This window comes from Myodes glareolus, chromosome 24 (genome assembly GCF_982192425.1).
Source record: "Myodes glareolus chromosome 24, mMyoGla1.1, whole genome shotgun sequence".
Classification (NCBI taxonomy): Eukaryota; Metazoa; Chordata; class Mammalia; order Rodentia; family Cricetidae; genus Myodes; species Myodes glareolus.
The window spans coordinates 49,885,193-49,912,319 of record NC_142049.1 but is presented as its reverse complement, the minus strand read 5'-3'; the positions used below and the strand labels follow the sequence as shown (position 1 = coordinate 49,912,319).

Genomic DNA, 27,127 nt, shown 5'->3' with positions numbered 1-27,127 from the left:
CCTCGGCGCCCTCCCTTCTCCTCCCTCCTCCTCCCGCTCTCCACCAGCATCAGTATTCCGCTCGCGTCCACGGGACTCTCGGCTGCTCTCGGCGGCTGCCGCACCGTCCGAGCGGGGGCCGGGCCGGGCCGGGGCCTGGGGGGGTGGGTGGGGGGAGCGGCGGGGCCGCGGCGGAGGCGGGCGGCGGCCAGGCTGGCAGGCGGCGAGCGCGGAGCGCGGGCGGGCTGCGGGCCGGGCGGGGGCGGAGCCGCGACCCCGAGGACGCCCCCGGCCCAGGCCCCGCGCCCCGAGCGGACCCCGCGGGGCATGCCGCCCCTCGCCGGGAGCCCGGAGCCCGCGGTGAGTCGGAGCGCAGCGCGCAGCACGCGGGGTCGAGGCAAGACAGGGGACCGGGATGGATAGGGACGCGGATCCAGGATGGGGCCGGATGGGATGGAGACGCAGACCCGGGATGCGGGCCGGGACCTGGACCGGCGCCCCAGGCTGGGCGACCGCAGCTGGCTGCCCGGCTGCGGCCCGGGGCGGGAGTCTGCTCCCCCACGCCCTCCTCCCCGCCGCCGGGGGGCGTGCGGGCGATGGGGAGGGGGAGAGGCGGGCACGGGGTTTCCTTGGTGACCGTGCCTGGCAGGAGCGGTTGCCGTGGCAACCGGGGAGAACCGGGGAGTTTGGGAAGTGAACATGGGAAAGCCAAGAGGGGGTGATTGGAGAGGGAGGCGGCCTCAGATCCCACTCCCCATCAACGATCCTCCTCCCTCTGACTGCACGTCTACCCCTCCCTCTGCTCAGGACCCCCTTTTTCTTGACCGGCATCAGTCCTCAAACCTGCGGTCCTCGCACACGTCTCCCTGGGACCCTTGCTTGCTCGGCACTATTCTCTCTCTCAAGGGGATCTCCCCAGTCACTGCTGGCTTCCATCACACCTGTTCTTCCGAGGCCTTCTAACTTCCCCTTATCCGGCCCATCTCCGACCCACTACCCGCGGCGTCCCTCCACCCTCCTTCCTGGAGACCCAGCTGGGCCTGTGCACCTCTAGGCCCCATTCTTCTCCTTGCCATAAGCCCTAACCTTGCTGGCTCGCTCTTCAGCCCAGGTCTTTTGGAAACCCCATTCTGTGACCCTTCTTTCCCTCAAGTCTGTCTTCCTGTCTCCTCATAGGCAGGGTACTCGAATCCCACCCACCCCTAGACCTCATCATATTCTTTCCAGAACCCTCTCCTTTCTTCAAGCTGTCAATCCCAGGCCAAAAACTCAGGCTCGGTCCAGGATCCCTCCCAGGTCTCTGTGCTCAGTTTCTCCGGACTCACCTCTTGGGCCAGGGGACCAACCAGTCTCCCCGCTAGATTCTGAGTCCCTCAATGTTCTTGAGCACCCTTTCCTCTCTAGGAACTCCCACCTCTGGCCCTTCCTTGCCCTGCAGCTTCGGATGACTTTCCCTCGGCTGGGGAATCCTCCCAGGGAGCACCCCCGCTGGGCAGTAGAGGAGCCTTGGATGCCCCTTGCCCCCTCCCCAGCTGCGAGCTGCTGCCGTGCCTCCCTCCACACCACCCATTGCTATGCGCCTCACATCCCAAGTCCAGCCGCGCAGCGCCAGACAGGAACTCTGGACTACACTGGCAGCTGGTAGTAGCCCAGTCCCCTTCCCTCCCGATCCAGGCAGCGATCAGCACCCCTCCCCACGGCTCCTCCCCACCAAGACCTTGGCCTGCTGGGTCTCCCTCCTTGCCCTCCTTGGAGCGTCTTCTCCGTGCTCAGGGCTGCATTTCTCGGCTTCCTCTTCCCCTTCCCACCTGCCGCCTCCTCTCCCTGGGCCTTCTCTGATTCCTTCTGGTCCTCCGCCACCTGATTCAAATACACACAGAAGAAGAGGGAAACCAAAAAGAGACTGTTGGGAGACATTCAAAAGGGAGTACAGAGATGGAGAGTCAGAGTCAGAGAGAGGAATGACTTCCATACAGACACACATGCAAGAGTTTATTGCATGGAATCTCTCTCTCTCTCTCTCTGTTTCTCTCTCTCTCTCTCTCTCTCTGTATCTCTCTCTCTCTCTCTCTCTTTCTCACACACACACACACACACACACACACACACACCACACAAAGAGTTAATGTCCCTTATGGGAAAATTCATTTGGGAGATGGGAAGGGGTATGGATTCCCACTGAGCCAGCAGAGACCCAGAACCACAGACTCAGGGAGCCTGAGACCCATGAGCCCCTCTGCTAGAACTAGAGAGCATTCTGCCCCCCAGAAGCAGAGAGAAGTCCAAATCAGCCCAGAGGAAAGTGTGCAGTCACCACACACCAGGAAAAAAGTCCCTACACTTGGAATCCTGTGCTCTCGGAGCCCTGGAGGGAAGGACAAAGGCAGAGGCCCTCCCGTGCACATGTTCCTCTCAGAGACAGAGAAGGAGGCTCTGAAGCCGGCCCCACCTGCAGTAACTGTAGAGATGAGTAACCCCAACTGTCCACATGGCAGTGGGGTGCAATTGAAGGGAGGATGTCACTGCTAGAGGGACACCAGGGTCAGGGAGCCGGCAGCAGGTGCTCCTCAAAACCCCAGAAGCCAGGAGGGAGCTCTGCCAAGATCTGTCACCCCAGAGGACAGTGGAAATGAGACCTCAGGCTCCAAGGGTCCCTAACGGCTGGCAAGCAGAGCGCAGGCGCACCATCAGAGTCCACGTGGAAGCTGCTCTGCTGCAGAGGACGCTCTGTGTGGCCTCTTGCATGGATGCCCTGGCTCAGGCTTGGACCATACTTTCCAGCCAGGGCCCCCTCCCCCAGCATCGGTGACCTCCCCATCTTCTCAGTGACCACCCCGTCTTCTCTGCTAGGTTTTAGGTGTCACCTTGCCTCCATCCATCTGCTCTTTCCAGGGGCTGGCACCTTCCTGAATACCTGTCAGCCTTTTCTGGGGCCAGCACTGGAAGGTCCAACCCCCATCTCTGCTTTCTTTCCTGGGCCTCCCAAGTCCCTGACTTGTCCCTGAGGCCTGTAGTTCCCTGTGTCTGTCCAGGAGGATGGTGCACCTATGATCCCAGCATTCAACAGTCTATGACAAGCCAGACAGGACTATATAGTGAGACTCTATCCCCAAACAACAGGTGTTTAAAGAGCAAGAGAGGGAAGTGATGGGCAGGAAGAGTCCCTTAACTAGAGAAGAGCCCACGTGCAGGTTCCCAAGGTTGAGATCTACCTGGAGCCCTGCAAGAAGCTACCACATCATGTATGATCTGCCTTCCTCCACTGACTGTCACTAGGGCACCAGCCGCACACCCAACAGTCCCATTCCCTGTGTCAGCTCACAGCCAGTGCACGCTAGGCTTCCCTGGTGGGGGGGGGGAGCAAAGGACAACTGTATCTTTGAGTGGGATTGGAGCCCTGGGGACACAGGAAGATTGTCACTTGGTCTCACCTCTAGGTCAGGAGGCAGATGCTGGGCCCTTTGCTGGGGTGACCATGGCCAAGCCTGTACTAGTTCACCCATGCTCTCTCTGGAGCCCTGTAGGGAACACATGCTTAGGTGGAAGCTTCAGGTTTCTCCCTCCCTGCTGAGAAGAAGGCTTTTGCCTTCATTTCCTGGTCCTGAGGCTAGGGTGGTTTTGCCAGACAGAGGATGGCAAGAGAGTTAACTACAGTGGCAGGACGCCCCTTGTTGCCTGGAAACACACACTAGGCTGCTGGGGATGAAAGAGCTGCAGAGACCTAGAGATGGGCAAGGAGGGCTGTGGTAGAGGGCAGGCAGGAGCCTATCCCAGAGCTGTGAGGAGCTGTCTGTAGGGTCTGGGCAAGCTGAGCAGAGTAAGAGCGGTGGGGGGGGGGGGCGAGGCTGGGGCAGCAGCAAGGTCTGGCTTTGTGAGCCTAGTCCCAGGGGGAGTCTTGTCTAGACTCTGCAGGGAAAGTGGGAAGCTCCAGGGAAGGGTGAAGCGCTGGGGGAGGTGCAGAAGGAAGCTGGCCTGCTCCTGCCTAAGCTAGGACATGAGCCTGGTGTAGTCATAGCAGCATTCGGGGGCGCCTCCAGAGCCAGCCCTGTGCCAAGATTCCTGGGGATTCCCTCCACTTCTTGTAGTAACCCTAGCAGGGAGACACTGCCATCACGTCAGGTCTGACAGGAGAAACTGGAGCCCATACATGTGAGGTACCTTCTCCCAGTGGCTCTCCCACCCTGTAGACTGCCATGTCCAGCTGGAACCACTGCTTTACACAGCGGATCAGAGGCCCAGAGTTGGGAAAGTTGTGGACATTTGGACTTCTAAAAAGACATTAAGAATCTTATCCTGGCCTTACACTAACTGGTCATCTCAGCCACTTGGGAGGCTGAGAGAGGAGGATGACAATTTCAAAGCTAGTCTAGACCACTTCGCAAGACCCTGTCTCAAGGTAATAAAAGGGGGGGCTGAACAGACAGTGATGCACCCTTTAATCCCAGCACTTGGGAAACAGAGACAGGCAGATCTCTGAGTTGGATGCCAGCCTGGCTGCATAAGAGAAACCCTGTCTCCAAAACTAAAACCAAACCAAAACAAATATATCCCCTGCTTTGAGCTGGAGAGTTGGCTCAGTGGTTAAGAGTGTGTCTTGTGTTTGCAAAGGACCCGGGTTTGATTCCCAGCACTCATGTTGAGGCTTACCACCTCCTTGGGCACCAAGCATGAGTGTAGTGCACAGACATACATGTGGGCAAAACAAAATAGTAAAAATTAACCCAGAAAAAAATTAAAAAGAGGACTAAGACATAGCTCAGAGGTAAAACAAGTACCTAGAGAGTCCTGAGGGCCTGGCTTCATGGTAGAGCCCTGCCTAGAGTCCCCCAGTGAGGGGCTGGGTGTGGCCTCATGGTAGAGCCCTGCCTAGAGTCCCCCAGTGAGGGGCTGGGTGTGGCTCAGTGGTAAGAGCATCTACCTAGAATCTCCCAGTGGAGGCATGACTCAACAGTAAAATACCTGTCTAGAATCTACCAGTGAGTGAAGCTGGGGGTGTGGCTTAGTGGTAAAATGCTTGCCTATAGGTAAGAAGCCCTGAGGTCAATTCTTAGTGCTTAATACTTTTTTTAAGATTTACGTGTGTATGTTTTGTCTGCATGTGTGTACCACATTCCTATCTGGCGCCTAAGGTGTCAGAAAAGGGCATTAGATCTCAGGAACTGATTTACAGATGGTTGGGAGCTGCCGTGGGGGTGCTGGGAACTGAACCTGGGTCCATTTCAAAAGCAGCAATTACTCTTAAACACTGAACCCATTTCTCCAACCCCCTTAATATTTTATTGTTTTTAACTGTTATATGTATTTAGTTATTGGGATGTGCATGCAGAGGTCAGAAGACAGCTGGTGTGTGTCTTCTCTCTCCTTTCACCTCATGGGCTCCAGGATGGAACTCAGTTCCTCAGGTATGGCTAACTGCTAAGCCACCTCACCAGCCCAATCCTCAATGCTTAAAACAACAACAGAAAGGTCCCATAACTTGGGGCTCTCTGTCTCTCATGCTTGCTCCTGCCCATAAACCCTGAGAGGGCTGGATGCTCCGGGCTGATTGTGCTGGTGGAGATTTGGGCTTTGACAATCTGTGCGTTGGGGGGTCTCTTGTAGGAAGGAGACCTGAACTTCCAGGGGATCCACTCTCCACCAAATGGACATTTCTGATCATTCGGAAATAATGGAATTACCTACGGGCCAAGGGCCGAGTCATGGAATGGGGGAAAGCTTGTGTTTCTCCCCAGCGAGGGTTGCCATGAGCTTGAGGTCAGCCTGGGTCACGTAGTAAGACCTTGTCTCAGGAAAACCTAAATAAAGAAAGAGATATGAATGGTACGCTTGAATGAAGCTATCATCGAGGGCCTGCACTGCGCCTGTTGTCTTGAATGTCCACCAAACAGTGCCATCTTTATAGACTGTCAGGGAGGGGTCACTAGGGAGCTAGAGAATAAGTCTGGGCTCCTACACACCCCCTCGTCCTCCTAGGAGACAGTCTGGGAGATGGAGGAGGGTGCTTATTTACAAACAGGTTTTATCAGGAGTCCACTGAAGAAATAGGGTGTCCCCTGTGAACAGGTAAGGCCTTGGTCCACCCCTTTCCAGGGACACATGGTGCCAGGCTAAGTTCAAACACAGCCTACACTGAGCCCCAGACTCCCGGTGCCCTGGACGGGGTGCGGGGGCTTCATTCTTCCTCTCACAGGCGTGGATAGTGGGGGGTGTGGGATACTGGTAGCCTCTGGCTGCCATTTTAGGAAACACAGGACCTTCATCCTTAGAGCCTGCATGGAGGAGCCCCAAAGTCTGCTGTGGCTCTCATGACTTCAGAGCTTTCCTGACTGTCGCTGCTGTCTCTGGTCTGTCTTCTCTTTGAGACAAGTTTGACTCAAACCCGGCAGTCCTCTTGCCCCGTCTGCCGCTGAGATGACAGGGTATGGAGCAGCACAGCATGCTGTAGGTACAACTGCTAGGCACAGCACTCCACAGAAACCCCGCGTGCATAACTCAGAAACAGGCCCAGGAGCCTTCTCTAGAGACTGTCCAGGCCACCTGCTCAGGCCTCAGCAATAGCCATGCTCCCAGTGGCCTTTACTGCCAGGCTGCAGGTGTAATCACTTCCTCTCTACACAGGAAGAGGGGTCTGGAAGCCTTGATTGTGTGTGGGTGTCCTCATATATATTGGCCATACCGCCAGGCTTCAGAGTGACAGGAAACTGGGCTGTCACGGCTCTGCCACATGGGCTTCTGGTAGATCTTAGCGGAGATCTACCCGCTAAGAGCCCTATGGGAGACCGTGTCCCACCATGCCATGAGAATTGAAATAGAGCTGGCTCCGCCATGGTTGGCCACACCAAGCTATCTTTCCTGGTACCACATGTGGTCACTGACATTTAAATCCTCCTCAGTTGGATGACAAACTCAGGCTGGGTGTGGTAGTATACACCCATCATCATGGCACACAGAAGGCTGAGGCAGGAGAATTTCAATCTGAAGCTCAGCCTGCAGTCACAGTGGCCAGCCAAGACATGTCTGTTACTCCAGAACTCTGTGGGACAGGGCCATGACAGGATTTTATAGTTGCCCTGCTCCGTAGGTCCCTGCCTTGCTGCTGAGTCCCCATCCCTAGCCTCCAGCTCTCTGTCACACGGAACTGCTCGTTCATGCCCAGGAGAGGCAGTGAGGGGGACAGCAAGGCCAGACTGACGACAGCACAGGGCAAGAGCCTGCCACATTTTTTTCTTTTTGCTATTATTTTGAGGCAGGGTCTCATGCAATCCAGACTGGCTTTACACTCCTTGTAGAGCTGAGAATGACCTTGAACTCCTGATCCTCGAGCCTCTCCTTCCCGAGCTAGGATGAGAGGCGCATGCCAGTGCCTCCATGTGTGGTTTACTCAGAAGGAACAGAGCAGCTCCTGATTGCTAGGTAAGCGCCCTCCAACCAAGCCACACCCCCAGCCTGTTTGTTTGTTTATTGTTGAGACAGGATCTTGCGATACAACCAAGATTGGCCTGGAACTCAGAGAAATCCTCCTGCCTCCATCTCCTGAGTGCTAAGGTCAGGTTTGAACCAACAAACTCAGGCTTCATCTTCCTTTTCTGAGTCTCTTGCCTCTGCTGGGCTGTGTGTCCCAACTGCCCAGCGCAACAGCAGAGGCTGAGCCTATGGGCTATGCCTCCTCCCTCGCCCAGCTGTGTGCCCTGTGTGTCTCCCGAGCCCAGGTTCTCCTGTTCCTCGCCTCTTCTGCCTCTTGTTCTGATGGTTTTGCTTGTTCACTGTCTTTTCGTCCTTCACCCTCCTGTCACCTCAGCCCTAGACATAGCCCCTCTTCCCCTCGCCTCAGCTCTGACTTCTAGGCAGAAGAGATGGCCCCCAGGACTCAGTTACCTGTCCATCCCTGTAACTGTTCCCAGTAGCCTGCTTGGGATGAAGGAAGCCAGCACCCCCACCTCCTTCATTACCTCTGCACCTGAGCTGGGCTCCACAGACCAGAGAGGAGTGTGTGAACAACACGTACACACCATGTTCCTCTGCACGCCTGGGTCCCTCCACCTGCCCTCCTTCTGTCCCGCCTCCTGGCTTGTGCCCTGGGTCTCCGGGCTCCTGCTGTGACAGCCCTATCTGACTGGAGGAGACTCCTGCACACTCTAGACCCCACCCTGGCTCATACTCTTGTGTGCCCTGTGTGCTCAGTGGTGTAAACCTAGATGCCAGCGTGAGAGTAGAGGTCAGGGATCTGCTCCCTGCCACCTTCTCGTAGGAGTCAGACAGATGAGAGACCAGGAACAGACAGCAGAGTTGTCATAGCCCAAGGCCGGGAGGAGGCAGGGCAAAGCCAGGCCCACTGCCATGGCTATCTGAGGGGAAGACAGCTCCGGCTGCAGACAGGTCATCACTGTGTGCTGGGGACATTAGCTGTGCTGGGGACACCTGAGCGGCCCTGGGCCCCCGGGACTCTGCTCTGCCCTGTTCTCACGGATCCTTTGCTCCCACCTAGGACATCAATGCTCAGGGCCTCTGCCCCTCCCCCAGCCTTGCTTGTGACTGCTGTCTAGGAAGAAGTGCTCCGCTGTCCAGGCTGTGCCACCTCTCCACCCACCTGTCAAAGTGGGGGAAGTGACCTCCACCCCTCTTGCTACCATACAGCAGTTTCCTCTCTTGTCTTCACCTCACCGGAGTGTGGCCGACAGGTGCTTCCTACCTCCCTTTTCTCCTCACCCTGCCTCTCCTGGGCCCCGGACTTCCGATCTGCCATCTGCCTGAATCCTCTCAGGCACTGTGCCCAAGACATATCCCTGAGCTGGGCTGGGCGGCAGCAATGTGGATAAGGGCTTAGCACCTTGTTTGAGCACCTGACTCTAGGAATCCCTAGTCTCTGTCCTCAGGCCCCACTCCAGCCTGCTCTCCAGCCTGACTTCTCTGTTCCTCAGGCTCTGCCCATTCAAGGCCTGGCCAGGGCATGGTACCTAGTCCTGCCTGGCCATAGCCCGTGTTTCAGCCCCTCTGAGTCTGTATCACCTGGGACCTGTAAGTGGGATCATGGCTGACCCCCACGGGCTGTGTTGGGCACCCTGGGGCTAAAAGGGATAGAGAGGGCTGTAGCTGGCTTCTGGTTGACTACTTGGCTGGCTTACACCCCAGTGACCTCTGTGGTCTCTGGAGTCCCATGATCCCAGAGGATCCATGGGCTTGTCCGTGAGCCAGCCTAGCCAAGTAGGTAGACTCCAGGACAACCACCAAGCTCAGATCCTCAGGCAGGCTGCAGGCGGCTTTACCTGCTAAAGCCACCTCATCAACCTCATACACCTTGTTTTAAAGCAAGGACTTTCATTGACCCAGAGCTCAGCTATTTGGCTAGATGGGCTAACTGCCAGCACAAGGATCCTGGCTCCACCCTCTCAGTCCTGGGGTGGCAAGCACATCACCAAGTCTAACTTCTAACATGGCTTCTGGCGACTGAACTCAACAAGCACGTTACCCATGGAACTTTCATCCCAGATATATATGTGCGTGTGTGCGTGCGTGCGTGCGTACGTGTGTGTGTGTGTGTGTGTTGTGTGTGTGTGTGTGTGTGTGTGCGCGCGCGTGCGCACTGGCCGTACTTGAAATGGAATGTTGGACTTTTTGCAGACTAGGCAGGAGCTCTACCACTGAGCCACACCCCCAGCCCATCGCTGGTGTATTCTAAACAGGTGCTTTACTGCTGAGCTCCGCCCCAGCCCTCTTTTTTTTTTTTTTTTCCATTAAAGGCAGAATCTCATTAAGTTGCCCAGGCTGGCCTTGAACTTGCCATTCTCCTACTCAGCCTCTGCATAGCTAGGATAACAAGCCTGTGCCTCTATGCCTAGCTTCTATTTTAACTCTACAGTCAACGTTGAGCCAGTGTCTAGACCTATCTGGGCCTCAGTCTCTCTTTATGAAATGGGGATGCCAGCAGTTCTGAGAGGGCTGCTGCCCAGAGAACAGCGTTTTCCTCAAGAAACACTGCAGAAGGGTGTGGTGCCTGTGCCGGTAATGGACTCTGGGGGTGCTGCTGTGTGCTGTGAGCCTGTGCCTGGAGCTAGCTCAGGTGCACACTCAGAAAAAGCAGCTGGCCTGTGCTCCACCTGCTCTAGTTTGGTCAGCAAGCAGCGCCATTGGCAGGTTCTGGTTCCAAGCAAGGACGAGACTCCCCTAGTTACAAGTTATTTGGTGAGTCACATAGAAATGTATTGGGATCTAGCAAACCAGATGGCACTGGCAGGGAGGGAAGGAAGTAGACATGGGACACAGGTATTCAGCCAAAGGCAGTGACCTCCTGTGGACAGGTGAAGCGCTCAGGTGGAAGGATGTCCCAGGCTGCTGTGTCTGACCCGAGCAACTCTTACAGTGTACCTGGGCTGGTTGGCAGGTGTGGCTGTTACCCATCAGAAAATGTGCACAGTCAAATATCCATAGCAACGTGTCCCTCCCTTCTTCCACCTGGCACTTGCTGAGCATACCAGGCTCCGTCACAGGTCTCAAAACCAGAGACCAAAGCAGATGTGGCCGCCACTCTCGGTGAATGCATTTTCCAGTAGATGTGGTCTGAGAGGTTAGGTGGCAGCTCACAGAGTGAGGAAGAAATTGTGCCAGGCATCATTCACTGAGAGGGTGCAGGCAGAGTGAAGAGCAGCCACAGAGCTGACCCTGACCCCCAGGCTGGTGCTCAGCCCTCCTGGTGAGGTCGGAGCAGAGGCAGACTGAGGGGTGAGCGCTTCACCTTCATCTGTATGATTCAGAAGTTGCTGGAGAGCCCTAAGCAGCACAGGGTGGGATCTGGCTGCTGTGTTAACAGGGTCCCTCTGGCCACCTGTGGAGCCAGACACAGTGTGGAGGACAACAGAAGCCCAGGCAAGATCAAGGTGGTGGTCAGCTCAGGAGCTAGCTGCGCACGAGCTGAGTTGTAGTGTGAGCTTTCTTGTGTGGAGACAGGAGAGCCTATGTTCAGGACACCACTCTTCCCACCTCCAGTCACTACCGGAGGTGACCTGTATTAGCATCCTCACAGTGGAGGACATCAGAACTCAGAAACTGAGGCCAGGTGGAAGAAAAGGCAGATTCGAGGATCCAATCCAGAGCCCCTTCCCAGAGCTCTAAGTGGCACTACTTCCGTTTGCTGCGTCTTGTACCCATGCATAAGCATTTGTTGGCATCTGTTTCAGTGCTTGGCACATAGTGGGGGCTTCAGAAACTTGTTTTAGATAGAGGATGGGGAAATGGAGGGGCGATAGACAGATAGAGACAAAGGGATGGATGGATGGGTGGGTGGATGGATGGATGGGTGGGTGGATGGATGGATGGATGGATGGATGGATGGATGGATGGATGGGTGGGTGGATGGATGGGTGGATGGGTGGATGGGTGAATGGATGAATGGGTGGGTGGGTGGGTGGGTGGGTGGATGGATGAGTGGGTGGATGGGTGGATGGATGGGTGGGTGGGTGGGTGGATGGATGGGTGGATGGGAAAATAGATGAATAGATGCATATAGGGATGGTTAGAGAGATATAAATGCATGGATGAACAAATAAATGGATAGATAAAGAATGGAGAGATAGCTAAAGGGAGGGATGAATGGATATAGAGATAAGTGGATTTACGGATGGATACGAGGATAGATGGACAAAGAGGGCGAGATGGACAGGTGGATGGAAGGATAGATATAGAGAGTGGATGGAATGATGGATGGATGAGTAGAGTGTGGATGTGTGGATTGGATGGGTGGAGGAACGGTTGATGGGTGGATCCACAGAGGAGGGAGTGGGTGGGTGGGTGGTACGTGGTTGGGTAGATGAATGTACGTGTGGAGAGTGGAAGGAAGAATGGATAGATGAAGAGATACATGAAGTGGATAAACAGAGTCTGCAGAGGGCACCAGGAGGTGGCTGTTAGGCTGTAGTTGAGGTGGGGTAAGATGGGGAGCACCAGTGGTAGCTTTCTTTGTGGCAAGAATGAGTGCTGGCCCCAAGTGAAAGACAGGGTGATGGTAATATGGGCCTAAGTTGACTGGCATAGATTGGGTAGTATATTGAAATGGGGTCGAATCAGTGACTGAATGAGGAAGTGGGGGTCCTAGAGCAGACGCATGGGTGCCTAAACCCAGGATGGACCCTGAGGATGCAGGAGGGACGTCTTGGTCCAGTGGCATGGAGTCCATGCGGCCCAGCCTGGTTCTGCAGCTGAGGCTGCTGTGTGTGTGCCACGAGGCTCTAGCTGGCACAGTCCAAAGCCCTCTCCCCTGGCAGCACAGCCGCCAACCTTCCTCCCCCCGCTTCCCCCGACCTTCCCTGACTGCCCAGAACCAACGGGTTAATTAGATAACGGAGCCTTTGATTAGCGGGGGAGGGGGAGGCCACCCCCTGGCTGAGCTAGCCGGGAGGGGGGAGTTGAGTGAGGGTGGAGGGAAAGAGGGAGGGAGCGCCCTCCCCGCTGGAAGGAGAGAAAGAAGGAGGGAGGGGGCGGGGAGGGAGCGAGCTGGGCTCTGCACTGCCGTGTGACTAGAAATCGTAATCGCAGAGAAAGGGAGAGAAGCAGAGCTGGGAGAGGGACAGGACAGACAGACAGTAGGAACCTGACTGAGCCAGGCTCCAGCAATGACAGGGTGACGGGCAGTGGAGGAGGAGGACAGATAGACAAGGGGTCTGGTGGTCCTCAGGGAGGCAAGACAGAGTTGGGGAGCTGGGGAGAGGGGCCGAGGCTGGGTCTGTGAGTGGAGAGAAAGGAAGCTGGTGTGGGGGGTGGACTAGGTGGGGGGTACAGGACCAGAGGAGGCAAGGGCTTGCTAGTGTGGTGGTCAAGAGAAGAAGGCCAGGCTCCCCTAGAGGGTGGGAAGGGCGACAGACGAGGGGGGGGTGCAGGGAGACCCAAAAAGCCCCTGCGCCCCCCCCCAGCACTAGCTCAACGGGAAGCAATAGAAAACTGGGGTGGCCTCGGGGTAACTGCAGACATGCGGAGGGGGGGCCTGGGGCACAGAGAGAAGGCCATCGGAAGCCAAGCCACCAGGGTGAGTGTCCCTCAGTGTGTTTGCTCTAGGAGCAGGGAGACAAGGGCAGGGAGGTGGTGGCAGGAGAGGCGGAAGGAGAAGGAGGGAGCTGATGCAGAAGTCTCGGTGGGGGAGGAGACCCGGGTGCTGGCCTGGGGGATGGTGGGCTCAATGAGCACCGAACCAGCTCCTTGGCTTAGCGGGTAGAGGCTGGTCATAGCAGAGTCTCAGGAAGTGGGGACAGTAGACCCGGGGTGGACTGAGGAGAAAGCTCACTGACCACACGTGTGGGAACAAAGACCCCACAGCCCCTGCTGAGACAGGCCAGTGCAGGCAGGGCCTGGTGACCGGCCCTGAGGCAGGGGGGGCCTTGTGTCTGTGTCGGGCTATCTCAGTTCAGTCTCTCTGTCCATCTCTCCGTCCGTCTCTCTTTTTGTCTAATTCTCTGTTTCTGCTCTCTGTCATGGTCTCTCTCTGCCTATCTCTGTCCCAGTTTTTGCCTGTCTTTTTGTCTGTCTCTGGTCTGTCTCTATCTCTCGGTGTCTCTCTGTCTCCATCTCTGTCTCCATTTCCTGCCCTTACACACTTGCTCAAACACACAGCGGCACACACATTTCTATCTGGGTTAAAATCTTGGAGGCTGCAGGAATGTGTGTGTGTGTGTGTGTGTGTGTGTGTGTGTGTGTGTACGTGCGCGTGCGCGCGCTCATGCACACCTGCGTGGGGGGGGGCAGCCCTGTGTCCATGGATTGGAGAGGCCATGTGCGAGGGTGTGTCTGTCCCTGCTGTTTGTGTGAGTGGGTGGGTATCGTGTTTATGGGGACCCCCTTCCTGTCTCACGGGGACTGCCTATGTGTGTGAGCACTCGGGGACACTGTGTGGAGGGGGACATTGGAAGGCAGAGGCAAAACCCCCTCTGCCACCCAGTGGGCCTTGAGATGGCCTGGCACACAATCTATCCGCTTCCGCCTTCCAGCCTTCCACGGGCAGGAGTGGCTGATGCATAGAATGGGCGCCTGCTGGGCTGGCTGCAGGTACCGTCCTTCCTGCGCGCCATTTGGTTAGCCTGAGTCCCTCCCCCCTGAGGCTAGGGGAAGCAGGGGACAGGCTGGATGGGGGTAGTGACACTGGCACACATGGAGGTCCCTGCTGCCCCTTCCCACTGGACGGCTCCCTCGGCCTCCATCCTGCGACAGTTGCTGGCACAGATCCCGCCATAGGCTGTTCCCTCGGAGCACCTGCAATCTTAAGACTGCCCGTGGTCTCCACGTGTGCTGCCACAGGGTGGGGGTGCCCTGCAGTCTTCCACCGCCTCCCAGAACCCACCTCTCTCCCTTACCTCTCTTCTAAGTCTAGGACAGGATAGGGCCTGAGAGGAGTGACAGGTGATCCAGGGGTGGGAAGGAGGGACTACAGAGCGGGGCCCTGTGCCTGGTGCTGTCACACCTGGGAGGAGACATGTAGGGGAGGGGCAGAGAGGTGGGAGGCTGCCTCCCAGGGGACCTGCTTGGGTGTCCTGGGAGTTGGTCCGCTTTGTGCTGCACCCTGGCAGAGCTTTTGCCTTGCCTCTGTCTGTCTGTCCCTCCATCTCTACATACTTACCTGTCTAACTTAAATCAATGCAAATACAATTTAAAAAAATTAAGCTTTGGGGGTGGGGCCAAGGGCTTGGACACTGGGAATGTGCTCTTTCACTGAGCTAGTTTTGAACAAGATCTCACAGTAGTGCCCAGGCTGGCCTTGGATGTACTCTCCAGCTCAGGCTAGTCTGGAACTTTCGGTGTTCCTGCCTCCCCTCCCGAGCCCCTGAGAAAGCAGCCCTGCATCCCCAAGCTTGGCAACATTTAAGCTTCAATCTAGCTGACTTTGCCACTTATTGACCAAGTGACCTTGGGTGCAAATGTTCTCTGTCGGCCTCAGTTACCCTTTCTGCAGAATGGCCCAGGAGAAGATGGGCCCAGCACGGACAGACCAGGTCCCTGTATCTTTGGTTCTGGACGGGTGGGGGCTTCTGGCAGTTTTCGGGCAACCTGAGTCCTTGACACTTAATGGCCAACATCTTCTCTCCTCCCACAGCCCCCCAGCGTGCCCTCGGAGTATGAACATTGAGAATGGCGCAAGCCCACACCCGTGGTTCCCTGTGTCCCCTGCTGCCGCCTGGTAGGATGTCCTGGCCCCACGGGGCGCTCCTGCTCCTGTGGCTCTTTTCCCCACCCCTGGGAGCCGGTGGGGGCGGTGTGGCCGTGACCGCAGCTGCTGGAGGAGGGTCCCCGCCAGCCACCTCCTGCCCGGCAGCCTGCTCCTGCAGCAACCAGGCCAGCAGGGTGATCTGCACACGGAGGGAGCTGGCGGAGGTGCCCGCCAGCATCCCTGTCAACACCCGCTACCTGAACCTGCAAGAGAACAGCATTCAGGTGAGTCCGCCTCCGTCGCTGGTTGGACCGTGGGTCAGGGCACAAAAGGTGTAAGCCTCTGCCTCCCTCCCGATCCCTCTCAACCAGGAGTTCCTGGCGCCTGCGCACCAGCTCCTCGCGTCGTCGCCCTGCCCACCTTTGCGATGTATTTCCACGCAGGCTGTGTGCATTTTCCTGGGGTGCCTGCCACGCCCTCACACCACAGGACAGGGTGCCTTGAGGTGGCCAAGAGAGTTCCTACCACCTCACCCTCGCTGTTGTTGGCCTGAGATGGCAACTCCCAGTAAACCTTGGTGCCTTCTTCTAGAAAGTGGGTCCTGAGGAGCTAGCTGATTGAATGATGGGGACCAAGGGATCGAGGCTGGCACTGACATAGTAGTTAGTAGGGGCTGCAAGTGACTTTAGCTGTCTTTGTTTGGTGCACAGCCTGCCCCATGCGGTGGGGCTGGGGCTGTGCTGGTAGCGGGCTGTTGGGAGCTGCCTCCCTCCTCAGGCTGAGGTGGAGCTGTCCTGAGTGCTGCAGAACGCTCAGCCGTGCCCTGGCCACCTATTTCCAAATGTCTGCATCTGTTATCAGACACCAGGCTCACCCGAGTGAGGACTTTGTTGTTGGTTGTTTCTTGGGTTTTGTTTTTCTCTTATTATTGGTTTGCTTGCTTGCTTGAGATAAGGCCAGGGTCTCGCTCTGTATCTCCAACTGGTTTGAAATTCTTCCCATAGCTCAGGCTGACCTTAAGCCTGCTCTGTAGCCCAGACTGTCCCCAACTTGCAGTGACACTCTTGCTCCAGCCTTCTGTGTGCTAGAAAAGAGGAGGGCCCATCACAGAAGGTCCCAGACAGTCTATCTTCAGCAGAGGGGTCAGCGGAGAGCCACACTCTGGGAAGAACGGAAACCCTGGGGGAGGGCCGGTGGGTCCTTTCTGAGTGGCTGGGAAGCCAGGATGGTGAACCAGAGAAGCTTGAGACCCAGCACCACCACTGCTCTTAGGGCAGTCACTGTCTTCTCCGAGTCCACCTCACCAGCTGCCTCCTTGAATGGCTGTAGGTCACTATTTCTGCCAGTTTGTTCCCTTGAAGTCTGCGCCTGCATCCCTCTAACTGCTGGGCTGTTATGGCCCTCACTAGGGCAGACCTCCTGCCACAGAATGGACATCGTCAAAGGATGAAACATTGCAATAGAAATCAGAACACTCTCATCTGTCACCAGTTAGGGGCTCTGCATTCCACTGTTGAGGCTACTGGTCTGCCTTAAAAGCTGAGGTCCAAAGCAGAAAGGCCTGTGGGCCTAGCCGCTCTCAAGGGCTGGCCTTCCAGGTGGCAGGAGCAAGAAATGTAATGCTGGCTTGGCATGGTACTGTGCCCAATGTGTACTATGATCCCAGGTGAAAGCCACCCTGAACCACATAGTGAGTTCCAGCCCAGCCCAGCCCACAGAGAGACTATGTGTCAAATCCAACCAACGAACCAGCATACAACAAAAGAAAAAAGTAATGGTTTTAATTATCCATATTTTAAAAAAGTCCTCACATCCCACCACCCAGATATAAATAACTCCTGTTTACATTTGTTTTCATACCTTTCTGGGCATATGTAAATGTGTCTTTTAATTATTTATTACAGAATGAATACAAATTAATTTTCTAGTTTTCCTAACGAGAAAATACACTTAGATAAACACACAGAGACAAAAGGTACTCGCCGTCCTACAGGCTCAGATAGCTCTCCTTCCTGTCCGGAGTTCCCAAGCCGACATCCCCAGCGCATACTCAGGGTCCTGCCTATCTAACTGGGGGTCCTCTGCTTTCGTGTGTGTGTGTGTGTGTGTGTGTGTGTGCGTGCAGATGTCAGGTGTCTTCCACAATCACTCACCATTGTTTTTCTGAAGCGGGCTCTCTCTGAACTGGAGGGCACAGATCGCTCAGCTGACTGGTCAGCAAGCCTCAGGGATCCTCCAGCCTTCCTCCCGGTGCTGGGGTGCAGATGTGCGCCCCATGCCTGCCTTCTCCGCTGGCGCTGGAGCTCCAACAATGGTCCTCTTCCCTCAACCGTGGCCTCCACCTGCTTTCTTTTCAGAAACGAGAGCCACAGTGTTTTACCATCTCAGAGTCCCCCAAGCACACTGGGGGATTCTAGGCAGGTGCTCTACCACTGGGCCACACCGCAGCCCTCTTTTCACTTTTGATTCTGAGACAGGTTTTCGCTCGGTTGCCCAGGCTGGCGTTGACCCTCCTCTCTAACCTAGGCACACTGCAAGACTTTCATCCTCCTCTTGCCTATATGAGTATCTAAGATGTCAGGCCTGGGCCACTAGATTTGGCTTGGTTTACGGTTTTTGAAATTCTCATTATGTATCCCAAGCTGGCCTTGAACTTCATCTCCAAGGTGCTGAAACTAAATGTATGGACCAACAGGCCTGGTGTCTAGTGTGGTCCGATAAAAGCATAGTATTCCTGTCCTCAAGAAGAGACTAGAAATGGCTGGGTTCCCCAGTGCTGGGATTCTAAACACTCACGACAAACACCAGCGGAGGGGCTGGGGAGGTGGGCAGTATGGCTCCATCCGAGGCTTGCTTGCCTTGCTCCTGGGCACCAGCATGGTGACAGCAGTGCTAAAGAAGAAAGACTACGCATCTCTCAGTTGCAAGTGGAGATGTCCGTGCCACATCTGCCCACTGCCCCAGACTCCCCTTCGCATTTGATTCTGTACATCCTCTGTATGAGCCTGCTGGGCCAGAGCTCAGGATCACAGAAGCACTGCCCAGCGGTGCTATCTGATCACATACCTGGCCCGGTGCACACAGGCATGCATACACGCACACTCAACAGACCATCCGCAGGGACCGCACACACAGTTGCCTGGTGACTGGCTTGTCACCTGCCGTCACAACTCCCAGGCACACTCCGCCATTCCCTGCCGCATCTCCAGCACCTAGAGCAGAGCAGCTATGAGGCAGATGGGCACCCTACAGCCCAGAGCACTGCTCTCCACTAAACAGGGCCCCTGTTCCCACAGCGCCCTCCTGTGAAAGCAAGCCCCACTGGGCACTGGAGGGACCAAGGGTACTGACAGCATTCTCTAAAATCTGAACTCCGTGGTTGTGTGTGTAGGTGGCGGGGAAGCCTCTGCCACAGGGCAGAGGCAGTGAGTGGCTCTTCTCGCTTGGTTTTATTTTATTTACGTGATTTGCAGTGCTGAGGGTGGAATCCAGAGCATTTTATTTTTCTTAGATCAGCAGTCTCTCACTGGTACCCAGTTGTCCAGTTGGGCTGGACTTCACCACCTAACAGAACTTGCAGTCCCAGGTAACAAGTAACAGTAACAAGTAACAGAACTTGTTACTCTGGCCCAGTGACAGATCACCAGGCCCTGGAGAGGTCGGAGTGTGGGAAGCAGAGGTTGGACAGCCACCCCTCCATCTCCTCCTCTTCTCCGGAAGCTGCTCCACCTGGCTGCTCCACTGGGCTGGGCTGCTCCACCAGGCAGGGCTGCTCCACCGGGCTGGGCTGCAGCATTTTCTCTCCCTTCCCCCATCCCCATCTCCCTCCTGCCCCACAACCACCCTCATATAGTCATGGTAGTCTCTGCCTTCCTACTGCTGCATATGTGTGTGTGCATGCATGCATATGTGTCTCTGTGTATGCATGCATGTGTGTCTGTGTATGCATGTGTGTGTGTTTAATTTATGCAAATACAACTACTGTGGAGCTGGTTCTTTGTCCCCATGTGCCCTCTGTCATGTGTGTCTCCTTCATCACCCTAACCGTCCTTGGGCCGTCAGGACTGTCCTTGGTGGCCCATGTACCCACTCCCCTGCTACAAAAATCACACATGGAGAAGGGGACACTTGTAGGTCTTTTTCTTCTTTTCTCATTTTGTGTGTGTGTGTGTGTACATGTTGGTGTGTGTGTGTACATGTTGGTGTGTGTATGCGTACATGTTGGTGTGTGTGTGGTCAGATTTCCACCCTGGCTGTTATCCACTGGGAGCTGTCCACCTCATTTTTGAGACAGGATCTCTCATGGGCCTGGAACTCATCAAATTAGTTAGGTTAGCTACCCAGCTAGCCCCAAGGACGTACCCGTCTCTATTTCTCTATCCTGGGATCACAAGCGTGAGCCACACACCTAGTTCTTCACGTGAGTGCTGGGCATTGAGCACAGTCCTCGGGTGTGTGTGTGTGTGTGTGTGTGTGTGTGTGTGTGTGTGGTGTGTGTGGTGTGTGTGCGCGAGCGCTGTCCCCAGGCTCTGCAGAGAGTGCCATGGAGGGCTTTCTGCTGGGAATTGCTGTTCTTAGGCCACATGTGTGCAGTTGTCCCTCCCCCACCCACCACGGGAGGGAAGAGAAGGTTCAAAGACTTCCCCTTTGAACACGGCCAACCTGGGAAGGGAGTTACCCCATGCTCCCACCTTGGCTATCGTGCGGCTCCCACTGGGAGGATTTCGCACACTGTCTGTAGATTCTGCATAGGTGTTTTTTAATGAGGTCTTAAAGAAGTTCGTGAGACACTTCCAAATGCCCCATATGTTTAGCAAGGTATGGGGCTACACAACTGACATCCCAGCATTCAGACGGCTGAGGCAGGAGGATTGCCAGGCTAATGTGGGCTACATAGCGAGACTCCATCTAAAGCAATACTACTGAGTTTTCAAAAAACACAAGGAGGAATTCCAAATGATCTCCTAGTGTTGGCATTTTAAAACTTCACAGGGAGTGGGATTGGAGACACGGTCCAGCTGTCAGGAGCACCTGTTGTTCCTGCAGAGGACCCGGGTTCAGTTCCCAGCACCTGCATAGTGTCTGACAACCTCCCAACTTTGATGTCCTTTTCTGACCTCTGAGGGCATCAGGCATATACATGGTACAAATACATATATGCAAGCAAAATACACACATGCATACAAATTTTTATAGTTTATTTCATTTATTTTATGTCTTTTGGTGTTTTGCCTACATTCACGTCTGTGTGAGGGTGTTGGATCCCCTAGAACTGATAGTTGTGTGCTGCCATGTAGGTGCCAGCACCAACATGAATTTGGGTCCTCTGGAAGAGCAGCCTGTGCTTTTAACTGCTGAGCCATCTTTCCATCCCCCATAAAAAAGTTTTAGTTAAAATTTTGTTTGTTTGTTTTTGCTTTTTATTTTTTCGAGACAGGGTTTCTCTGTAGCTTTGGAGCCTGTCCTGGAACTAGCTCTTGTAGACCAGATTGGCCTCGAACTCACAGAGATCCGCCTGCCTCTGCCTCCTGAGTGCTGGGATTAAAGTTGTACGCCACCACCGCTTGACTTTTAGTTAAAAATGTTTAAAGGATTGTTCTTACAGAGTACCCAGGTTCAAGACCCGGCACCCACAGAGCAGTTCACAACACATGAAACTCCAGTTCCCGGGGGGTTTGACATCATCTCCTTGCCTTTGTGGGCACTGGACATGTGGTATACATACATACACTCAGGCAAAACACCATACACCTAATAATAAGTAAATCTTTTGTTTTTTTTTAAGACCGGGTTTCTCTGTATAGCCCTGGCTATCCTGGAACTCCCTCTGTAGACCAGGCTAGCCTCAAACTCAAAATATGCCTGTGTCTGCCTCCCAAGGGCTGGGATTAAAGGCGTGTGCCATCACACCCAGCTATACATAAATCTTTTAAAGAAACATTTCACAAGGAACACACAAAAATACTACCCATGTTTCTCTCTTGAGGTTGCTCTTTGTGGAGAATTTAACTTCTCCAGTGTTGTTTTGTTTTCTAAATATTTGTTCATAGAAAGCCTTCAATACTTTCTGCAACCAGAAAGTACGTGGAAGGGCCAGATGCCGAGCCTGGAGTGGTAGCAGAGGCCCGGCTTCACAGTACTCAGGAGGCTGGGCAGGGGAACTGGGTGTAGATAAGGGAGGCAGAGGCCAAACCTGTGGCTGGGTGGGTACCCCTTCCCATAGCCGTCTGAGGAGCCCGGGGAAGGGTCACACGCCTGTCTCCTTCAGTTGAGCCATTTGCTGGGTTAGGATTTTTCTTCTCCTCCACCTTCCTTTTCTTACTTGAGGTAAGATGTCAGTCATCTCAGGCTGGATTGCAGAAGATAGCCTTGAACTCCGGATCCTCCTGCCTCCACCTCCCAAAGACTGGGTGACGGGAAAATGCTACCACGCCTGATTTATGTGGGTTTGTGCATGCTCTGGCTCTGTGAACACTCCACCAACTGAACTACCCTGACGAGTGTGTGTGTGTGTGTGTGTGTGTGTGTGTGTGTGTGGAGAGAGAGAGAGAGAGAGAGAGAGAGAGAGAGAGAGAGCCTGCTCATATGTGTGCTCATGCATGTGTGGAGGCCACAGGACAGCTTCAGATACCATTTCTCAGGTAGCAACCTCATCCTGTGAGGGGGTCTCTCGCTGGCTTGGTGTTCAGCTGTCAGGGTGAGCTCCTGGGAACCCCAGCTGTCAGGGTGAGCTCCTGGAGGGAAGGGATGAGGCAGAGTTCTTTATAGCCCAGGCTGAACTGCAACTTCCCATAATCTTTTAGCATTCTGGGACTACAACCAGGAGACAGCATGCCCTGACCCTCTAAACACCGTGACTGAGAGGTCCTTCAGGACATGGGCACCTTCCTCCTCCCACAGCTCCTCCACCCCTCGGTCCCCTTCTGCCCTGTGTCCAGGGACTCATAGGTTCCACTCGCAGCCTTGGGCACAGTATGGAATCCACCAGACCTCAACTTCATCCTGGGCAAAGTGAGGATAACAGGTCCCTCTGTCAGAGATACTGAAAAGTTTGGGGCCTTGGCTCAGTGGGTAGAGTGCTAGCCTAGAGCGTGGCACTGTGCATCATCCGCATGGCGTAAAACAAGGCCATGGTGGCCCACATCTCTTGTCCCCTCACCCTTCATGCAGCTGTCACGCTGAACATGTAGAATTGTTGTGTCCTGAGCAGCCGATGGCCTCTGTGCCTCAGGGTCACCTACTCCTCACTTAGGTGGACTTAGGCTCCACCTCCATGGATGAAGTACAGGCTGGGAGTCATCTGTGAGGCCCTGGAGAGGAAGGGAGGAGGGGACACACCCCCTGCGAGTCCTTCCTTAGGACAGCCAGAGCACACTGAGACACTGAGGTGACCAGGAAGGACTCAGCTTTCTCAGCATGTTCCCCCACTCTCTGAGTTCACGGCGGGAGGGAAGGAGCCCGTTCTGGCCTGGTGGACTCAGTGGCCAGTCGTGTACCAACACATGACCTCAGCCATGTGCTAGCCACCAAAGAAGTCCCTGAGGAGGAAGAAGGCTCCTTATTAAAGGACAAGGGTAAACACAGAAGATGCCAATCAAAATACCTGGGGTGCTCTTGGTTTTGCTTTTTTGATGCATGTGTGTATTGGTGGGGGTGTTTGTGTATGTGTAGGTGTGGGTTTATAGTATGGGTATATGTGTGTGCATGTGCGCTGTTGTGTCTGCTGTGTGTGTGGTGTGGTATGTGTGCATGTGTGTGCTGTGTATGTAGTATGTATATATGTGTGGTGTGTATGCAGCATTGTGCATGTATGTGTTTGTGCTGTATGTGTATGTGTGGGTTTGTAGTGTGTGTGGTGTGGTGTGGTATGTTGTGTGTAGGGTGTGTGTGGAATGTTGTATGTGTGTGTAGTATGTTGTGTATGTGTGGTATGTTTGTGGTTTGTGTGTGTGTGTTGTGTGTGGTATTGTGTGTTTTGTGTGTATCGTATGTGTGTTGTAGTGTGTGTGTGTATGTGTGAGTGTGTGTGTGTGTGTGTGTGTGTGCAAGCAGAGGTTGGCATCAAGTGTCTTCCTTGCCCCTCTCACCTTTTTACCTGAAGTCCACCTGTTTGGCTACATTGACTGGCCATTCAGCCTCATTCGGCCTGCCTCCATCTCCCGTGTTGATGCTACAGGTGTGTACCGATGCATCCATATTCTTACATGGGTTCTGGAGATCAACTCAGGACAGCAAGCTTGCATGGCCAGCACTTACCTGAGTATCTCCAATCCAGTATTTTTTAAGAGCTTAAAACAAAAAATTGTGTCAAAAAAAAAACCCAAAACAACCACAACCCTCATAAGCTTGCTCAACTTTTTCCCCGCTTCATTACATTCAGAACGTATGAAAACAATTTATCATAATAGCATTAGGATGAGCGTCCACTTAATCATTTTCCTACCACAGTTAAATTTTTAATAAAGGATCTCCTGACAGTTTGTTTCCTTAAAAGCCCCAGCAGAACACAGTGCGATTCACTCAGCTCCAGTACTGGTTGCAGACTGCCAGACATGCGCAGTGCCCTAAGGAGGCCAGGCTGCAGGGGGGCTGGAGCCAGACTCCCTAGCTTGAGTGCCCACTCAGTCCTCAGCCCTGGCAAGGAGCCAGGCAGGGACTGCGGGAATGGCTGTCACCCCAAACCCTGCGTCTCTGTCTCCTTTGTCGCAGCAATGTTGAGCAATGAGGGCTCCTGCTCCATTGCCATGGGGTCTGTCAGTAACTGTCTTCGGGTTCTCTAGAGGACACAGCCAGCAGGGTGATGGAGATATGTCACACAGCTACCGTCATGGCCGTTCTTGGTGTCAACTTGACTGCGCCTGGGATGGGCTAAAACCCAAATAGCTGGGCACAGCTATGAGGATTTTTTTTTTTTCAAAATAAATCACTTGAGCCAGGTATGGAAGGTAGCTCACACCTTTAATCCCAGCACTCAGGAGTCAGAGGCAGGCGGATCGCTCCACAGTTCCAGCATAATGGGTGATTAGATACTACAGGCTCTGCAAGGTCAGGACTGTGTCTGTCCTGTTTACACCTGTCCCCAGGGAGGGCCCAGAGGGACACAGAACCTCTCAGCCAGCGTGGTGCCGCTTGCCTGGGATTCCGGGGCAATAAGAGCTGTATGACAACCCCATCTTAAGGTGAAAGTATGGCTGGCAGAGGGAGGCTGGCGCTGTGGTTCAGCTGGTAGAGTGCTGGCCTACCATCCGTGAGGTTTGCTCTTCACGGGGCAAGCCTGGTTCCGAGAGGAAGCAAGACAACTGACTCCACTCTTTAGACCCTTGCTTCCCTTCCTGTGAAGGCATCAAGCATGGGAGGGGCTGGGATACGGCTGACCAGACCTATGTCACAGCTGGAAATCTACAGCCTGAGAGCCGCCACACACAGTAAAGACACATGCACGCGCGTACACAGAGACTAAGGCAGAAGAAGCTTTTGAGGCCAGCCTGGACTACATGATGAGATGCTATCTGCTTCAAAAAAAAAAAAAAAACCAGAAAGAAAAAAGAGGGTCTTAGTCAGCGTTCTAGTGCTGTGAGGGACACCACAGCCACAGCAGCTCGACGAAGAAAAGCATTTAATTGGGGCTGGCTTACAGTTTAGAGGTTTCGTCCCTTATCATCATGGCGGGGAGCATGACATGCAGAAGTAGTTGAGAGTTCTACATCCCAATCAGCAGGAAGAGAGGAGACGATACTGGCCCTGGTCTGAGCATCTGAAACCCCAAAGCCCCTCCTCCCCCCAGTGACACACTTCCTCCAACAAGGCCACAAGTGGCACCTTATCCTAACCCCTCAAGTAGCACCACTCCCTGCGGCCTACGGGTCCAATCCTGCCCAACCACCTGCGTGTTTTAGGGTAACCACGGAGAGGAGAGGCAGCCTGAATTCTAAAGCGTGGAGGGCAAATGGACTGAGAAGAAATCCACCCACAGGAGGTAGGGAAAGGGTAGGTGCAGGCATCAGAGAGCATTGTACGAGGGATTCTTGTGAGCTCGTGGCTACAATGAAAGTAAATGAGCTGAGCTTTCTCCCAAGAGGCGGGGACTTCAGGGCGGGATTGGGTCCGGGTTCCTGGAGTGACTGCCATCCCCGGCCCTGTGTAAACCAGGTGTGGCGGCACTCTGTCAGGATCCCAGCACTTGGAGGTGGAGACAGGAGGATCAGGAGTTCGAGGTCTTTCTTGGCTACACAATTACTCACACTCCTGCCTCAGCCTCCCAAGTGCTGGGATGCCAGGCATCAGCACATTCGAATTGGGTCACAGGGGACTTCACACACCTGGGTGCTGCCTAGCAAGGGCCTGTGTTGATGACATTTCTTATTTTTATCTCAGAATATCTGAAAAAATGCAACTTAAGGGAAGAAGGGCTTATTCCGGCTCCCAGTGCTAAGAGGTGCTGTCCAACATGTCAATGAAGGCATGGTGGCGGGAGTGTTACCTGCTCACACTGCAGCCTGTCCACAGGTGCTCAGCTCAATTTCTCCATTTTATTCAATCCAGAGCCCCTAGCCCATAGGATGGTGTCCCCCACATTCAGGGTGGGTCTCCACTTTCATGAACCCAATCCTCATGGGTGTACCCAGAGTCTTGTCTCCTGGGTGACTCTAGTTAGATCCTAGATCCGATTAAACTGACTACATTACCCATTACAGGGGCCTTACTCCCCTGGTCCATCTGCCTTCAGACCCGGCTCAGCAACCCAGGCATTGCACCGAATGCTGTAAGTGCGGACCTCATTGCCGTGGTCGCCACACAAGGCTCATGGTCCAGACAGGGTCACAGCATATCAAACCAGAGGCAGCCAATATGATGGAGCTAGTAAAAACTCCTTGTGATGAGTGGAACCATCTGGGGGTAGGTGAGGAAGTAGATACCAAATGCCTTTCCTGGGAATTACACAAAGCAGAGAGAGAGTATCTCAGGAGGGATACAGAAACCCAGACAGAGTATGACCAGTGAAGGAGACTTGTGTGTGTCCTTGGTGTGACTGGAGCAGAAGAGAGGGTGGCAGATGGTACTGTGTGTCTGTGTGTGTGTGTGCGCGTGTGCGAGCACGCACGTGCACACACGTGCGCCTGTGCATGCATGCATGCATACTTTATGCACACAGAAGTCACTAAGGTCAGAACTGCACCTTGGATAATTCTGGCCACTTATTTGAAGGGAAGGGGCTAGGGAAGAAGCAGAGGCTGAAACACAGGACAAGCATTGATTATGATTTACCGAGTCAAAAATTCAGAACCAAGTATTCCTGTGAGGCTGCAGTCGCTGTTTTATTTGCACTGAACACAGAACCTCACATATGATAGGCAAGGGCTCTACCACTGAACCACACACCCAGCCCCACTGGGGGACCCTGGGGAGGCTCACAACACTGGGCCACACCTCCAGCCCCACTGGGGGACCCTGGGAAAGCTCACCAACACTGGGCCATACCTCCAGCCCCTCACTGAATTAAACATGTATTATTGGGTCCAGGCTTCATCATTTCCTGGTCTCTGGACCCACACTGTCTGGAACACCCAGATGTGGGCTTTACATGTCTCCAAACATTTCTCAGTCCCATCAATGGGGACTGGTGATCCCAGCACACACCTGTATTTCAGATACTCAGGAGGTTAAAACAGCAGCTTGGCTCCAGGTCAAGACCAATTTGAACCACGAAGTCTTGAGAGCTTAAAGTCTAATCATCTACAATTTTGTACACATAGAAAAGGAGATTGAGGGTTGGAGAGACGGCTTCACACTCACAAGCACTTGCTGCTCCTGCAGAGAACAGGGTTCAGTTCCCAGCATCTAGTTCCAAAGGACCGGATGCCCTCTTCTGGCCTCTGTGGGTACCACACACACATGGTGCACATACACACATGCAGATAGACACTCCTACATACAAAATAAATATTTCTCAAAGAAGGAAGAAGGGGATGAATGGATGTGTGTTGAATGGCTAACACGACGGGACTGTTCCCAGACTTTTCTTTCCTT

The 27,127-nt window shown here is 54.3% G+C and overlaps 1 protein-coding gene across 2 annotated transcripts in view; it reads left to right on the top strand.

The window, feature by feature from the left end:
• The first annotated feature begins 220 nt into the window (after positions 1 to 220).
• Positions 221 to 27,127, top strand: part of Lrrc4b (leucine rich repeat containing 4B) — a 31,443-nt gene continuing 4,536 nt past the window's right edge. Inside the window, exons 1-2 of one of the 2 annotated variants that reach the window (XM_085682816.2) lie at positions 221 to 339; positions 15,047 to 15,384. In XM_085682816.2, the coding sequence (XP_085538942.1) occupies positions 15,082 to 15,384 (303 nt within the window). In that variant the 5' untranslated portion in view covers positions 221 to 339; positions 15,047 to 15,081. Of the gene's footprint in view, positions 340 to 12,458; positions 12,992 to 15,046; positions 15,385 to 27,127 lie in introns of those variants that run through there. The other variant, XM_048438183.3, reaches the window with a different exon arrangement.